The following is a 16,642-nucleotide window of genomic DNA, read 5'->3' as shown; positions in this document are numbered from 1 at the left end:
TGCAGAAGGAAGTGTGCTTTTTTAAAAATAAACAAAACAACTTTATTACTCTTGGGTTTTTTTGTTTGTGTTTTCCTTCATAACATGACTAACATGGAAATGTTTTGCAGGATTGTGCAATGTATAACCTCTATCTAATTGTTTGCCTTCTCAATGAGGAGGGGTGGAGAAGGAGTGAGCAAGAGAATTTGGGGATCAACATTTTAAAAAATGAATGTTAAAAATTGTTGTATATGTCATTGAAAAAAATAAAATATATATTTTAAAAAACTTTTTACTTGCTTGATTAGGACATAGTAACATTTTCATTTTTTATATTCCACATAACTGTAGGGACTAATTCTTTGGCTAGTATTAAATTTGATTTTAAAAAGAACAGGCATAATAGAGTGGGGAAAAGGAATAAACAGTATTAGAATACCTGGGTTCAAATCCTAGCTCTATCAATTCCTTACCCTGTGAACTTGGACTTTTTGGGTCTCATTTTCCATATCAATTAAATGGAGATAAATGAGATAGAATATATATCTTACACATTTTCTGCCAGGAAAACTGCACAGCATAAAACAGTACATTATATCATTAGAAAGGAATAATAGAGAACTAGTATTGAACTACATTGAAGGATTTAAATCTAAGAATGGGCCTTAAATTATCTATCAGGGTACATATTTATAATTTCATCCTATAGGTTAATTGTTGGCTGTGCTTAATTTTGTGCTATGTGTATCTGGCATGTAAAAACAAGATTTATGAGCAAAAGAAACATTGAAATAACCTCTCCTTCCCCCATAACTTCCTCAGTCTTTTAATAAATTTCATAGAAACTCACTTTGGGTATAGACCCCTATGTAGAACAGAACAGGTTTAGCTAAAGTGAACAGGGCTTAAATTGCCTTGCTGAGACTTCAGAAAGTGGCTTAAAAACAAAATAGTATGCTTTAAAGGCATTTATCTAGTAGAGAAACTCAGTTTTATTTTATGGACTTAGGTCTTTCAACATATACGCTTACTGTTTCGGGGAATAGACTGTCAAATACCAGATGTATACAAAGGCTATGGAACAGATAATATGATATCTGGCAGTTTTAGTAGGAATGAATAATGAAATTACTTCAGTATTCATTCAAAAGAAACCATATTTTTCATGTTTCCTATGACCCCAGCCATCACAGAAAGGATAAACATTAATTAAAAAGACACACTAGTTAAGGAAAGACCAGTCCTGTAAAATAAGTCTAGAATTCACAACTACCCACTGCCAATGGTAGAATTGAGCCTAGGTCTTCTTAACTCCAAAATCCAGTGTTCTATTACTATACTATTCTGTCTTTATGGGTTACAATATACAAAATAAATAATATAATACCTTTTTAGACTTTAATTGCTTTCAAATTTCTTTTAGTAGTTTATCATTTGGTACCCATAACAAACCTTCTGAACTTTAGAAGGTAGGTAGAATTATTCCCTCTTTAAGAGATAAGGAAACTGGGGGTAGCTAGGTGGTGCAGTAGATAAAGCACCAGCCCTGGATTCAGGAGTATCTGAGTTCAAATCTGGCCTCAGACACTTGACGCTTACTAGCTGTGTGACCCTGGGCAAGTCACTTAACCCCCATTGCCCGGCAAAACAAAACAAAAACAAAAACAAAGTGGTACTCTTAAAAAGAGATAAGGAAACTGAGCATCAGAGAGGTCAAATGGCTTTTCCAGGATTTCATGGCTAGTTAATTGAAGATGTGGGACCAGCACTTCTGACCCTTACATCAACATTCCCTGCAATATATGTTGTGACGTTCTATTTTGTCTGACCCTTTGTGAACACCATTTGGGGTTTTTGTGGCAAAGATAATGGAGTGGTTTGTCATTTCCTTCTCCAGCTCATTTTGCAGATGAGAAAACTGAGGCAAATTGGGTTAAGTGACTCGCCCAGGATCACACAGCTAGTAAATGTCTGAGGCAGGATTCAAACTCAGGAAAATGAGTCTTTCTGGCTGCAGGCTGAGCATTCTTAGCCATCGTAACATCTAGCTGCCCTTCTTTGCTGTTTTGTGTGTGTGCACATGTGTGTGTGCAGACATGTGTTAGAGAAAGAGAGAGGTTATAGACATAGATTTAGAGCCGGAAGGGAAACCAGAGAACATCTAATAACTTCATTTTACAGACAAGGAAACTGAGGCCCAGGGAGTCCAAGATCACACAGGTAGTAAGTAGGAGGGAATTTGAACCTAGGTAGGCCTTCTGATTCCAAATCTTGTTTTTTCAATTGATTTATGTTGGTTTGTTTAGTTACATATAGAATGTTAGATGACATAGATGATTTTTTATATTTGAGATGGCATAGTATAGTGGATAGAGGATTACCCTTAAAGTTAGGAAGATCTAGTTTCTAGTTCTGCCACTGGTACATGGGCAAGTCAGTAGACTTCTTAGGAAACTCCCTAATACTACAAATTACATATGAATTTCACACATCCATTGGTGGAGGGAGTAGGAGATTGGCTCCCCACATTGATGAAGCTATATATCTGGGTAAAAGCCACTCCCCATAACCCAGCTGAATATAAAACTGCCTGAGGCCTCAAGACATGTTTAGAGATCATTGACTAATGTATCTTAATTCAATGTCTGTATTGGAGTCCTAATTAGAAATTCTGGCACTTGGAGCAAATGGGCAGCTGGATTGAGAATTGAGGATTAGGGGATGAGGAGGATTACTTTTTTTTTCTTTTTTCAATTACATGTAAAGTTTTTTTTTTTGAGTTACAAATTTTTCTCCCACCTTCCCTTTCCTTTCCCTTCCTGAGGCCAACAATCAATCTGATAGAGCTTTTACACTACAATCATGTTAAACATATTTTCATACTAGTCATTGTCACAGGGGAAATAGGTGGTGGGAATCCTTAGGTATTCCTCTTGAAAGAATTACACCTCTCCCACAGAATCCAATTAGAATAAAATAGTCTTTTATTTGGGGACCAGGAGGGAAATCTTAGAGACATCTTGCTCCTTCGACAGAAGAAAGGTAAAAGCTTTTATAGAGGACGGATGGTGGGAGGACAGATGGGGTGACCACCTGACTATGGAAAGTTCCCTTTGGGCATGGGGAAAGGATTGAATGAGAAGTGGTGGTCCTGACTTCTGGAGTCATCTCTGTCCCCCAGTGCAGATCAGGCAGCAGAACAAGAACAATAACAAAAAAGCAACAACAAAAGTGAAAATAATATACTTCAATCTGCATTTAGATGGAGGATTACTTCTAAACTATAATGAGACACCAGAGTGAAGTGGCCTAGTAATGCATGGGATATCTGTTGTCCAAGGACCAATGTACAATAGATAAGTTCAAAGATACGCATCTCCAGGCTAACTACAGGTGGATTAATATTTTGGTCACCAAAACTCAAAGACCATCCAGTAAGCTGTATAGAGGTTTCTTTCAGCCTTTGGAGAGATATTCTCCTTAATGAAATAACAAATCTTTGAAATATTAAAGTAAATATTTCTTTTAACAAGTGTGTTATCATTTCCTATTATTCATTGACATCAATGCAATTTCCTGTTCCAATGTCCTAGTGCCATCATTACAATTTTTAACCATATTGAAATAAAGAAAAAAGGAAAAAATGCCGAGAGAAATCAAATGAGACTCTGGTCCTTTTTAAACCTAAAGGAGAATACTGCCCCCCCCCTAAAAAAATTAAGAGTTTCCATGTTATTTACACAAGAAAACTCAGTAAAGAGTCATTAATTCCATTCTTTAATCTATCAGTCTGGTCTGTTAGGACTAGTCACTTCTCTCTCAACTTCAATTTTTTTTCACCTGGTAACAATGAAATGAGATTCTTTATTCGATATTCTTTACAAACATTGTAAGAAATAACTATCTGCCCTTACAATATTTGATCATTCATCCATTTTTCATTCCTCAAATAAATATTTATTGAATATCTACTATGGATAAAATGCTATTCCTGCTTATAAATCAGCAGGAGAGATGGCAGGCACAAAGCCCACCAAAATGCAAGGAAACCTTTGATGGGTACCTCACAAGGGCATTAGTTTGAGGCTAAGTCACTGAGCCAACCTAGAATCCAAATATCCTAGAGTGTAAGTACAATGCCCTGTGCAACACAGGGCAAATCAAGTCACCTTGGTTTCCTAGTATTTCAAATGAATGTATTAGACTATTTCATCTCTAAGGTCCCAGTTTCCTCATCTGGAAATTGTTAGGGCTAGACTACAGAGTCTCTGAAGTCCCTTCTAGCTATACGTCTAAGATCTTGGCATAATAGAGTAGAGATGAAAGAAAGGCTTCTAGACTTCCTATTATGTAATTGTAAAATTGGGAGGAACCTTAAGACAGCCTTTCTTCCACTTCTACCCTATTTTGAAGATTTCTTTACTTTTTCAAATTAATATTTGAGGGGTGTGTAGGTGGCACAGTGGATAGAGCACCGGCCTTGCAATCAGGAGGACCTGAGTTCAAATTTGGCCTCAGATACTTGACACTGGGCAAGTCACTTAACCCCAATTGCCTTAAACATCTGGGGCCATCTCCAGTCATCCTGATATATATCTTGCCACTGAACCCTGATTGCTTTACCAAAACCCCACCCCCCCAATGAACATTTGATTATGTTAGTTTTAATTATTTCAGGAGCATTTTCTGGTATTCTAAACATGTTCTTAGCAATTTATCTATATTGGAAGTATAATAATTTTCATACTTTCTCCTAATTGAGCTTTTTCCAGTGCCTGACCCAGAGTAGGTACTTAATAAACGCTCAATTGATGAGTAGAAAGTAAGTGAAATGATTCTTTGGACATATAGTCTCAGTTTGCTTCCTCAAATGCATCAAGACACTGATTTGGTGAAACAGTTCATCTAAGCTCATTCACTGTTAAATAAATATTTATGAAATTCCTTCCATGGTCAATGTATGTGACTTCTACATATTCAATTTCCATTTATAGTCCATCTTGATGACAAGCTGTAATCTAGTGAACACTTCATTGCTTGGTTAGCTTAAGTAGCTATTACCTGCTATTCATCAGTGAATTTTATAATCTTTAATAGTGAAAGCTTTAATTAGGAAGCAATAACTATATTGCTGACATTAATTCCTGGAGCCAATTTAAAGTGGTCCGGCATTGCTAATGTATGTGTACAACAAATTGGTATCAAATAATTAATCGTATAAAATGATAATAATAGCAGCTGACATTTATATAGAACTTTTAGGTTTGCAAAGAATTTTACATATATTATCTCATTTGATTCTAATAACAACCCTGTGAAGTAGGTGTTGTTATTCTTCCCATTTTACAGATGAAGAAACTGAGGCTTAGAGAGATTAAGAGACTTGTCCAGATATAGGTCTTTTGACTCCAAGTCTAGCTTACTCTGTCCAGTAGACATCTTAAACTCAAAATGTCCAAAAGACAACTTATAATCAACCATCTCTCACTGTACTTAAGGCATGTCTATTCCTCCTCTGCAACATCTCTCATATATACACACCTCCTCTCCTATAACACTGCCCTTGCTTCCTCACACCTGGATTATTAAAATAGTCTTGCTGCCTTAAGTTCCTCCCCACTCCAATCTAAACTCCAGTCAGCCATCAAAATTCTTTTCCTCCCATCCTGTCGTCCACACCTGCCTCCCATACCTACTCCCCCACTCCCCACCACACACACCCCTGCCTGTTTAATAAAGTCCAATGACTTCCTTTTGCCTCACAGGGGCAAATACAAAATACTTCATGTAGCATTCAAAGCCTTTCATAACCTATAACCTAAACACTGGTCCTCCTGCCTATTTTTACCAATAAGTTACTCTACCTCTCACCTTTGGTCATTTTCTTTGACTGTCCACGATACCTAGAATGGTCTCCTTTCTCCATTCTGCCTACTGACCTATCTGGCTTCCTCTAAGACCCAGCTGAAGTCCTGCCTTTTACTGGAATCCTAGCCCAGCCCCTTTTAATTCTAATGCCTTCTCTTAGTTAATTGCCTCCAACATCAAATTGTAAGCTCCTAGAGGGCAGGGATTGTCTTTTGCTTCTTTTTGTATCCCCAAGTGTTTAGCACAGCACATGCTTAATAAATGTTTGTTGATTGATTGATTGATTTTTTTTTCATTGGGTGTACTGCAGTACAATTAATAAAATCTCTAGACATGGAATCAGGAAGACCTGGGTTAAAATTCTGCTTTTGAAACTTACTGTGTCACTCTGAGCAATTTTCTTAAACTTTTCTATTTAGTCATAGTTGGGTTACCATTTGGTGGAGAAAGTTCTCACACCATGATACCATTCATTCATGCATTTGATAAGAAAAATGTCATCTTGAACTATCTTGATCTGCTTGAACAAGTTTAACATTGAAATGACTATATGCTTGCTTGGAAATTTCCCCCTCCCTCCTACTGAAATTTTCTTTTTGAATTATACCAGTTAATTAGTAAGCAATTAGCCCATTTCTTTCTTTGCTATAAAAATAAAAGGAATACATAGGCCTTTCAATTCTTTGTCTCTTGTGATTTCTGGGCGAGGAAGCTAACTTAATATGCCTCCTTATCTGTGATCTTCCCCAAACAGTACAATCTGAAGGATTCTTTTATTTTGGCACATTTGAATATAGCAATTCTTCATTAAAAAGGAACCTTATGAAATAGGCTACCCTTTGTGAGTTGGATCACACTGTGCTAAATAATGAGATATGGGAATACTGTGAACAGCTTGACTTCTCCTGACTATTACTTAAGAGTCTGAAGTGTTTTAAGCGAGACTATGTCACCATTAATGAGAACTGCACAAGAGGGAAAATCACTTAAGGGCTTTGCTGTGTTTTGAGAGTTCAATAAAGCTGTTGGGTTAAAAAAATAATAATAACATCATGTTTCAACATTACCAGGACCAATGAGCATTTCAGAATACTGGCATAAGAAACAAATTATTTAGAGTCAGAGAACATTGCAGTTGATTAGAAGCTTAGAGATCATTCTGTCCAGAAATGATTTGACACGGGTTATGTAAAATGTAAGCTCCTTGAGGGAAGAGGCTATTTTTGCTTGTGATTCATAATTTCATTTGCATCCTCAGTACTTAGCGTAGTCACTGGCACCTAGTAAGCCTTTAATAAATGTTTGTTGATTGAGATGGAACATATAGAACTGGAATTAGAATCCATGCCTTGAGATTCCAGAATAATATTCTTTTGACTACACAATGATGCAAACATGAAATTAATTTCAGACCTCTATGTGACTAAAATATATTATTATAGCCAGTATTTCTCTACTATAAGTCCCCTTTCCTAACTTTCATGGAGCTAAATTGGATTGGGGGGATTGGGATTTGTTAAGGCATCAATTATTATTCTTCAGTCATTCATTCTTGTCCAACTTTGTGACGCCATGGACCATAGCACAACACTGCCATCCATGGGGTTTTCTTGGAAAGGATAATGGAGTAGTTTGCCATTTCCTTCTCTGGCCCATTTTACCAATGAGGAAACTGAGGCAAACAAGGTTAAGTGACTTGCCCAGGGTCACATAGCTAAGTGTCTAAGATAGGATTTGATTGATCAATTATTACAGATATTTAATTGCTTATTTTACTGTATTGCAAAAATCAAGGTTCTTCTCCTCATTGTATATTGTTATGGGCAGCTAGGTGACACAATGGTCAGTGTGCTAAGTTTGGTGTTAGGGAGACCCATCTTCCTGAATTCAAGTCTTGCCTCATACACTTACCATCTGTGTCACCGTGGGTAAGTCACTTGATCCTGTTTGCCTTAGTTTCCTCACCTGGAAGATGAGCTAGAGAAGGAAATGGCTAACCACTCCAGTATCTTTGCCAAGAAAACCCCAAGGGGGTCAGGAAGAGTTGGACATGACTGCAAAAACTGAACAACAACATATAAGCCTACCTGGAATTCCACTTCCAGTAAACTGTTGGTTAGGCTGTAACTTCTTCCTTTTCACTTTTGTCTTGGTATCCCCAACACATAGTATAGTACTTGGTGCATTATCAGCTCTAAATTACTGCTTTCCAATTAAGCTCTTCAGATGGAGTTGCAAATATGATTACATATTTCAGTGCTATTTGATACAGGTTGACAGCTTCTCTTCATTAGGGTGGGGGTTTGGCAGGGGAAGCTCCTAAGAGAAACAGTAGGATAATGGTCTCTCGCTTCTTTGACTCTTTTCAGAGTTGCATCTTCCAGTTGTTCCTTCTGTATGCCTGAATGAGCACACACATGTAAAACCGAGCACTTCAAATCATCCTTCAGTGACAGAGAAGTCTCATGGCAAACGCCCTGTACCTCTAAGGCCCTTCTGGGACTGGCCTCCTCAGCTGTAAGTTCATCACCCTGGGTTTATGAGTCTAACCCTTAAACAGAGGGAATGCATAAGGAAGAAGACACATAGTGGATTTGGAGAGTTGACATGCTTGATATGAATATATTTCATTACTTAAACTTTCTAGGTATTGAGTCCTTGACAGAAGATGCCATCTTTTGTTTTTCTTTGAAGCTCGCCTTATCATAGGGTAATCTTTGAGGTCCACAGGGCTCCTGACTAATGAGATACCTTTAAGGAAGCTGAGTTAAAAATTTTCAAACTGCATTTGAAAGCTATGTAAAAAAACCCTCTCATTATGTAGTCAAATGACATGTACAGTTACCTTTGTCTAAGCCAAGCAGTGCCATATTGAGATACACCATGGTGATGATCATGCCAGCTGACAGGGATATCAAGCTTTGTGGTTTTCAAAGCATGTCACAGAAAAACACTCCTTTAAATACTACAAGGAAAGATGAGAACTTGCAGTTCAGGAGGGGTTTTTTTAAGACTCAATTTCTCATCCAAGGCTTGGATACACTTACTCTTTTTTATCATCATTAAGCACCATTCCAGCACTAACTTGTATTCACAAAGCAACCATATGCCTCTAGGACTAGAAAAGTACTCCATTCTAGACTTTAAAATGTTCATTTTGAAATAAGGGAAATCCAATCCCAATGGACAATTGCATTTTTTTTTGTATAGCTCAGTTCAGAAAAAGTACAATTTATTGCATTTGGGTGTCTTTTGAGAACACATATTGTGAAGACTGTATTTGCTTTTTCTCAAATGCCATTAAATTTGTATGCTATTTTCTTTTGAGATGTAAAATTAAATTTTCTTAATATTGTATGCATTGAACCAACTTAATTGCCTTGAAATAGTGGATGTTTTTACTGATGGATTTAGCTAGTGAGTAGTCTGGAAATTTCTTGGGGACCTGAGGGAGCTGGAGAGAGACAGAGAGCCAGAGGCAGAAGAAGAGACTATATGTGAGAGAATATGCATGCATATATACATAATACAGTTATATGTAAATAAAGGGAGGATAAGAATTATTTGACTAGAAGGCATACCAAATGACCTGGAAATATGAATCAACTGTTATGTGATACACAATCCAAACCCTAGTTTTATGGTTTGCACAGATAATTGAAATATATTTTAAGGTGTTTCATTTATTTATTTTTACCATTCAGTTTTTTAAAATTTGAGTTCCACATTTTCTCCTTGTTTCTTGCCTTTCTCTCACCCATTGAGAAGGCAAATAATATGAGACCACTCTTCATGTGAAGTCATGTAAAACATATTTCCATACTAAACATGTTGCAAAAAAAGAAAAGGAAACAAGTAAAAACCAATATGCTTCATTCCTCACTGAGAGTTCATCAATTCTCTCTGTAGGTGGAAAACATTTTTTATTATGGATCCTTTGGAATTGTCTTGGGTATTGATCAAAGTAGATAAGTGTTTAACAGTGGATCATCATTACAATATTGCTGTTACTGCATACAATGTTCTCCTGGTTTTGCTCACTTCACTTTGTATTAGTTCATGTATGTCTTCCCAGGTTTTTCTGAAACCGTACTGCTTGTCATTTCTGATAGCACCATAGTATTCCATCACAATAACATACCACAATTTATTCCACCATACCCCAATTGATAGGCATCCCCTCAATTTCAAATTCTTTGCCATCACAAAAATATAGCAACTCTTTTACATTTCTTGCCTTCTCAAGAAAGGAACAAGGGAGGGAGGGAAGCAGGGAATTTGGAAGTAAAATTTTTTAATGAATATTAAATTTTTTGTTTACATGTAATTGAGAAAAAATTAAATTAAATGTTACTGTGTACAATGTTCTCTAGGTTCTGCTCACTTCACTCACAATCAGTTCATTTAAGCCTTTCCAGGTTTTTCTGAAATCTGCCTGTTCAATTAAACTAAATGTTTTTTTTAAAAAGAGCTGCTATAAATATTTTGGTACAGATAGGCCATTTTCCTTTTCCTTTGATCTCTTTGGGTTACAGACATAATAGTTATATTGTTAGGTCAAATGACATACACAGTTCCATAAGCCTCTGGCTATAGAATGGATAATTGAAATCTAAAGATATTTCTCAAACCTTATTTTAGCTCACACATACATACCTTGTCACATCACTTTTATCAAATTTATCATCAGTAGAAAATCTGAGGAAAGTTTGTTTCCTCTATCTGTCACTGTATACTCTCTGGTATACACCAACATTGCTAAAAGCCAGACTCTGGTTGAAAGGTAGAAGGGGATTAAGAGCCCAAATCAATTTACAAATTGCTAATCAGCTTCTACATAATCAAAACTTGAATTTGTTATTCTTGCTTTTCAGGAGTCAAACCCCAGCCTCTGTGACACATAAGCAGCTTTTTAAAGCCAAAGACCTATCTGTGATCATTAAAGCTTATGTGTTGGTGACATCTTTAACACCACTACGGGCCTTCATTCATTCAACTGGTACAATTTGGAATCCACCCAAGAAAAAACGTTTCACTGTCAAGGTAATACTTCTATTAAAGCTATTATTTATGCAAAATGACCTGGAAAAAAAGCAAAGCTACTTGAATGACCTTTCTCTGACCTTTTCGATTATCAATTCCCATTGAACAGAGTGCAGCAAGCAGAGATTTTCAATTAATAAAACAAGGGACCATGTTCAGAAATGATCTGGAAAGTGTCATTCACTAGACAATACTAGGGCTATATTAATTTTTTCCCTTAAACTCATCACTTTAGTTTCATTTTTTTGACTTGTGTGAGATTTAAAATTGGATACTAAAGTATTAACCTCCCTTTGTAACTTTTCTCTTCTTTATCTCCCAGACTAGTAAATGGAAGAAGCCTCTGGTCTCTAGTTAGAGCTTTAATTGTTTGGAAATTACAAGGTGATGTTGATTAGAGGGATAGGAAAGTAGAAATACAAAACAAATAGTCTTAAGTCTAAGCTTAGTCTATATTCCATATAAAACTCACCAAAAGCCCAAGGCCACTTTTGGGGGAGAGAGCCTTGACAGGCACGTGCTACTAATGGCAAGCCAGGCCGAGTCGAACTCCAGTCAGCTTCCCTTTGTGCAGCACCAGTCATCGGACCAGGAGAGCAGGAAAGAACTCTCACTTCTGTTCTCTCCTTGCCTTTTAAGCTCGCACCCTGGAAGTGGAGTGCTTAGCAGCTGGGCTGGCGTGTGTAGCCCATGCACGGCTGTCGGTCTCCTCCCCGAAAGGGTGGTCCTTCAAAAACTGGCGTACTTTTTACCACACTTGTTGCAAAACTACTTCTCAGCTATAGTACTGATATCTCTTAAGAGTGATCATCGATATAACAAAATAAAAGTAGAATTATTTTCCCTTATCAAATTTTTTAGCCTAAGTAGGAAACAAAGTGACTATATTGTTATAATTATTAATTTTAAAACATGCATGGAATATTAAAGATATGGTAGTGTCTTGCCCTTCAAGGACAGTGGAATTGCACATTTAGACTTTAAAATTAGTACCCTGAATACTGCCAGAGGTAGTGATATGGCCCTGAAGAAAACAAAGATGGAAAAAGTAGCTAGACAAGAAGTAACACAGAGGAAGTTCTTAAAACACAATTTTGAAAATATTGGGGAATCCATGCTTAAGATGTATTAAATAATGCCAAAGTTATGGGAAAATCTCTGACACCATTACTTTCAAAGGTAACCAAGGAAATGTTAATAACCATGACTACTTTTCCATCCATAAAAAAGAGTTGTAAGATAACAATCTACACTCTATCAATGACATTTTTGAGTAGAGTATTAGCAGGAAATAAGCAGGTTTTCATAGGTTCACAGTAGGGCACATCTTTGCCATAACACAATTGACTGAAAAGCATAGAAAAATTCAAAATCTCCCTATGTATGCTTTTTGTTGACTATAAAAATGTATTGGATTTTGTAGAGCAAAGTCCCACCTATGGGCTCTTCTTTAACAAGATATTTCCCATGAAGATGTCAAACTCATACATGATTCCATGAAAGATGCTCAGTCATTCCCCAATTTGATAGGAAATTCTTTTAGTTTCAATTTCTTTGCCACCACAAAAAGAACTGCTATAATTATTTTGTACACATGGCTTTATTTCCTCTCTTTGATATCTTTGGTGTATAGGCCTCATGGTGATATTGCTGGGTCAAAGATATAGCAGTATAAATAACTTTGTTCCTTGAAGTTCTGATTATTAATATTGAACAAATATTAAAACTGAAAGATGGGGGCAGCTAGGTGGTGCAGTGGATAGAGCACCAGCCCTGGATTCAGGAGTACCTGAGTTCAAATCCAGCCTCAGACACTTAACACTTACTAGCTGTGTGACCCTGGGCAAGTTACTTAACCCCAATTGCCTCACCAAAAAAAACAAAACAAAACTGAAAGATGAACACTCACCAAAGATACTCTTTACTGTAATGGAAGAGATGTAGTATGAAGTCGAAGTTAAAGTAAGATTTCTAATACTTTGTGAGAACTCTCTCTAGAAATAGATTATAGATAAAGATATACATATCTATAGAGATTTAATAGATAGATATAAGTATTTTGTTTATTATTTAGTCATTTTTAGGTCATGTCCAAACCTTCGTGTCCCCTTTTGGGATTTTCTTGGCAGAAATACTGGAATAGTGTGCCATTTCCTTCTTCAGCTCATTTTACAGATGAGTAACTGAGGCAAATAAGGGTTCAGTGACTTGCCACGAGTTACACAACTAGTAAGTGTCTGAATCTGCATTTGGACTCAGGTCTTCCTGACTCTAGGCCCAATGCTCTATCCACTGCACCATCCAGTTGCCCTACATATAGATATAGATACATAGGTAGACATAGAAATATATAGATATAGATATAGACATAGAGAGATATCACGAACTGGTACCATAATTAAATAGGAAAAAGAAAGCAGACAGGATTGTTTCGAGACAATTTTATTATTTTTTTAATGACTCAATTTCTCCCTAACATAATATATGACTTCTAGTGACAGAATACTACAATTACCAAGGACTTGAAATTGAAAGGGCAATAGAGGTGCATGTTGAGTGTGATCAGACTGCAATTCATTATAAATTAGGCATTATAACGAAAGTGTTATAAAGATGACCTCAGAGAAATGTATGACCGGAACAAAAGGCTAGCCCACCATAAGAATGAGAGATGGCTAATGCACTTCGGGAATACTTACTTCACTTGTAACCTGAAGAAGTCAGTATAATGTAAAAATGTCCTTCAGAAGTTTTGATGGCTATCTTTTGCTGATTTTGTTGGTGGACATGAGTAATATCTCTATAAGATTCATTGAATTGGTTGCAATTTGCATAGTTGGGGGGAGGGAATCCATATTGATGAGATCACAGATCTACTTGAATTATCAAGTTCTGGGCCCAGACAGATACTTAATAAATGGCCAATTGACTTGACTTGATTTCCTAAATTGTTAAGATAATTTGCCATGATTTTGAAGAGAATGGAAATTTTTTCAAGAAGGGAATAAACAACTGTTCAATAATTATTTAGGCTCAGAATAAGCCAGATGACCTCAACTGAAAAAGAAGTTTAATGGATATATGTTTAGCAGATAAAAGGGGGCCAAACATAAGGAATAGAAAATGAAAAATGCATGATTGTCTCTGTCTCAAAGCAGAGCTCAAAAGGAAGTGAACTTGATCTGGAAAATGACTGTCTTTAAATTTTAAGTCCTCAGTCAAAAACTTTCAAAATTTCAAAATAAGCAGATCTCCTAGAGCATTTCTTCTGAGATGCAGGGCTAGCTTTCTGGTGTTTACATATATGCCCTAGGAATCATAATTTGGCTTCCTCTTTAAAGGGAGATAGGGATGTCTCCAATAATGGAAATGTTTTCTTTTCATTTTCAGTGTAAGAGTGGAGTCTAATAGTGTCCTCCATTCCTTCCCTAGGCTGTGAATCTATTGTGTAATTTTCTCCTCCCTAGTCTTTTTTTTTTTTTTTTGTGGGGCAATGAGGGTTAAGTGACTTGCTCAGGGTCACACAGCTAGTAAGTGTCAAGTGTCTGAGGCCAGATTTGAACTTAGGTCCTCCTGAATCCAAGGCCAGTGCTTTATCCACTGTGCCACCTAGTTGCCCCTCCTACCTAGTCTTCTAAGGTGTCACAGTTGGTGATTTGTACTTCTTGTGTATTTTACTTTTTTCTCACTTTTACTTTCCTTAATGCTTTTCTTTTACTTTGTCATCCATAAAACAAAGCAAAAAGCAGTGAATTTTCTGGACCTGTTTCTTTAAGAGGAGACAAAAGTATAGACACCTTTCGATATTGTGGTTCCCCTTGGATATTCATTCTTTATTCACTACATTGTTTCTTATTCATCATTTTTTAGTACCTGTGGGACAAGTGCCAGATGTAGTGGTGGTACGGAAAATTATGCAAATCTCCTCATTCCTTTCCTCACTTTGGGATTTGTATTTTCCAGGGCAAGGCTGACATTTCCTGTATATTACGGTAAGCCTGCTGTCGAAGGGAGACTGCAGAAGGCAGCCTTCCACGGAAAATGAGCAAGAGGGCAATTATTTCCTTAAAATGCCAGAATCTTACTTGATGCTGTAGATAGGCTTCCCAGCATCCGAGGAAATATTTCATTCACACTCCAGTATTTATTGCTTCTGCTAGAAACTAGCTTTTACTTGGTCTCATTTAAATCACCCATTCTTCCTTCCAAACTGCGCTTCAGCTGGGTACCTTCAGGTGAAAAAAAAAATGCAGCAGAAACAGTTTTTGAAACACTTGTTTTTGCAGGCAACACTAATACACTCCTCTTAGGCTAACTAGGTTATATCAGAGTTTTACTATATGCAGTTGTTATGTTTTGAGGAAGATGATTTGACCCTGAGTCTATATAAAACCTTGCAATAATGAGCTATGCTATTATTATTTATGTATATAGCAGTTTGGTTTGTGACTTTATCCCCTTCTCTAATGAGTCCTGAATTCAAAGGTCCAGGTTACCAGTCAGATCAGTGGGGGTTTATGAACTGCATGCACTGGGGCAAGTCTGCTAGGCAGGATATCATTGGCCATTTACAGAGCATTCTGGCAGCTGAAGAAGGAATGAAAGCAATAACAGATATAACTATGAGCTCGTTTATTTCCAATCAGGTCTGCTGCTGTGATACTTTATCTTCTAAAGCTTTAGTGGGAGTTGGGGAAAATAGGAAGAATTATTGGTACAGATATGAATTTAAATATAAATTTAGAAAATGATGGGGAAAAGGACTACATTTAGCTAAATGTTTAAAAATATTCTAAACCAAACATCCTATGTATATAAAGTGAAAAGGACTAAGAATTTGAGAGTTAGCTGTTTTCTGAAGGTCATATTAATTTAAAAAATAAAATTAAAGCAAAAGCTATGTCTTAGAGTGTACGTTCTGTAGTTTATGATATGATATTAAAACACATTTCTTTTTTGTAGCTCCTTTGAAGTTAGAAAGCATGCTATATTATTTCAGTGGTGGCTATGATGACTCAGTTTTTATTTCATTTTTTCAAGAGTTAGATGAATAAAGCATATTTTCTAAGATAGAATATTCAGGCTATTTCTATAGCTGCAGCAGCAGCAGCAGCAGAATCATCCCAAAAGGTCACTTTTGACCATTTGATTAAAGGTTGTCTCAGGGTTACAAAGAAACTTGGCCCTTGGAGTTTCCTAGATTCAAACTGGAATTTTTGGAGCATTTCATATTAAGTGGGACCACTAGTCCCACATAAATGTCAGTGAAACTCTGAAAGAGAATCACTGCAACCAGTATCTTAAACTCTGTGCCCTTAAGCAAAAAATGTCAGAAAGCAGAACTTCTTTGCCCTTTGTTAGCTGCAAAATGAACAAATCTCTAATGAAGAGGTCACGTTTGTGGCCTTCTCCCACAATTGATGGGTTGTCTGGTTAGTGTTCTTACCTGAGAGTAGAATTGATTACTTTGCCTGAAAGTTATAGCTGGAATGACTTCAGATTTCTATTGCCAGACATCTAGACACAGCCTTAATTTGTCCGTTATAGAGACAATCTGAAGGAATTCATTACTTGATTACATGACTTTTATTTGAAGACATTTTTGAGTCTCAGAATGTGAGAGGTGGAAGGAAACTTAGAGATTTTCAAGGCCTGTCACCACATTTTTAAAATGAGGAGATCAAGGTTATATAAGTTGTTCAAGGGCATAGATCTATTTAAAGGCAGAGCTGGGAGTGGAACCCAGGTT

The 16,642-nt window shown here is 36.6% G+C and overlaps 1 protein-coding gene across 1 annotated transcript in view; it reads left to right on the top strand.

Annotated features, from left to right (window-relative positions):
* Positions 1-16,642, top strand: part of CPED1 (cadherin like and PC-esterase domain containing 1) — a 442,403-nt gene that overhangs the window by 149,273 nt on the left and 276,488 nt on the right. The window contains exons 8-9 of the mRNA XM_043967578.1: positions 8,220-8,367; positions 10,725-10,893. Of these exons, the coding sequence (XP_043823513.1) occupies positions 8,220-8,367; positions 10,725-10,893 (317 nt within the window). The remainder of the gene's footprint in view (positions 1-8,219; positions 8,368-10,724; positions 10,894-16,642) is intronic.

This window comes from Dromiciops gliroides, chromosome 5, assembly GCF_019393635.1.
Source record: "Dromiciops gliroides isolate mDroGli1 chromosome 5, mDroGli1.pri, whole genome shotgun sequence".
NCBI classification, from domain to species: Eukaryota; Metazoa; Chordata; class Mammalia; order Microbiotheria; family Microbiotheriidae; genus Dromiciops; species Dromiciops gliroides.
This window is presented reverse-complemented; position numbering and strand designations above follow the sequence as displayed.